Here is a 1,709-nt window from a genome sequence, read left to right as displayed (position 1 = left end):
GTAACGGCTACCAAAAATTAATCAGTAACAACTACCGACTATTTCGGTAACGGCTACCGATTATTCAGTAACAGCTACCGATTATTCAGCAACAGCTACCGATTATTTAGTAACAGCTACCGATTATTTTGGTAATAGCTACCGAAATAATCGGTAACGGCTACCAAAAATTAATCAGTAACAGATATCGATTATTCAGTAACAGCTACCGACTATTTTGGTAACAGCTACCGATTATTCAGTAACAGCTACCGAAATAATCGGTAACGGCTACCAAAAATTAATCAGTAACAGCTACCGACTATTTCGGTAACGGCTACCGAAAATTAATCAGTAATAGCTACCGATTATTTCAGTAACAGCTACCGATTATTTCAGTAACAGCTACCGATTATTTCGGTAACGGCTACCGATTATTCAGTAATAGCTACCGATTATTCAGTAACAACTACCGATTATGTCGGAAGCCGTTACTGATTGAAATCGGTACCAGCTACCGAAAAAAAATCAGTAGCTGTTACCAAAAAAATCGGTAGCGGCCACAGATTGCCAATCGGTAGCTGCTACCGATTATTTTTTTCAGTGTAATTGAGAAAAATGTATCTACACAAATACTGTCTTATTTTACGTCAACTTTGACTTGAAATGCATGAAACATTTTGATAAATTTATAAAATTATTTATTTTATATTTCCAACCCGTTTTAAAATTTTAATTACCAACTGACGCAAATGAAATTATCATAAGCTATTAATGTCCTTCGCGCAGTTTAACAACGTGCCTGATCTAGTTAAACACGTTTAGTTTCATGTTTACGTTTTTTTTGTCATTCCCTACTCCGATTTCCCTGGAAATACCTGCAAGCTGACGCAGTCGGCGATTACTTAAGCATAAAAAAATACTATGCTAGTAAATTTTAAAAAACCACTGACGCTGTCAGTGACTGGTTATTGTTGTTTACTTTTTCATTCTTCACCTAAAAACATACTGAACGAATTATATTTCAATATTTTATTTACCTTCTACGTATCACACTATCACGTCCTTAGACTTCCGTCAATATGATAGACCGGAAACGAGAAACTCGGGTTAACAATTTACACGGCAACGTTGTGCTGCATTTAAAATCACCGATGATTCAAACTTAAGATTACGTACTGCAGTTTAACATCGTCTATGTTGTCATCTTTGTTGTCGTTTTCGTTGCCCACAAGTTGATGTCGCATATCTTTATATTTTATTTACATTCTTTACCTTCTCGATCATCGAACAGAAAACCCGTATTTTAAATTTGAAATGTTTGCGTTTTTCAAATGCGAATTTTTATTTTTTAGATCATCAGCATACAGGAAAAGTTTTTGAATTTTCATTAAATCGGGGTCGCAAATTTGAAAATTTTGAATTGTAGAGCTTGAGGAAAAAATGGATTTTTTTGCATTTGATAGGGAAGAGGGGGTAAAATGGGCCCCTTAAGAAATAAGGGCTTATATGTAAAATAAATGTCGGCCCATTTTGCCCCACTCTCCATTCATTCCATATATTTTGTCACTTTTATTAATTGGCCCATGAAAAACTGTTATATATTTTCAAATATATGAGAGATATATATTTATTCGGTTACACAGAAAAAAAAAATTTCGTGGCGCAAGAAATTTTTTGTATTATAAATTGAAAACAAAAATTTTCTTGAGACAAGAAAAAATTTCTCG

The 1,709-nt window shown here is 33.9% G+C and overlaps 1 protein-coding gene across 1 annotated transcript in view; it reads right to left on the bottom strand.

Moving 5' to 3' along the window:
* Window positions 1–1,226, bottom strand: part of LOC130666002 (uncharacterized protein DDB_G0292186-like) — a 7,470-nt gene extending 6,244 nt beyond the window's left edge. Inside the window, exon 1 of the mRNA XM_057466633.1 lies at window positions 1,145–1,226. Coding sequence (XP_057322616.1) covers window positions 1,145–1,226 — 82 coding nt within the window. The remainder of the gene's footprint in view (window positions 1–1,144) is intronic.
* Between the last annotated feature and the right edge of the window lie 483 nt (window positions 1,227–1,709).

This window comes from Microplitis mediator, chromosome 3 (assembly GCF_029852145.1).
Source record: "Microplitis mediator isolate UGA2020A chromosome 3, iyMicMedi2.1, whole genome shotgun sequence".
Classification (NCBI taxonomy): domain Eukaryota; kingdom Metazoa; phylum Arthropoda; class Insecta; order Hymenoptera; family Braconidae; genus Microplitis; species Microplitis mediator.
Note: the sequence above shows the minus strand (reverse complement) of the source record. Positions and strands in the feature narration are given on the sequence as shown.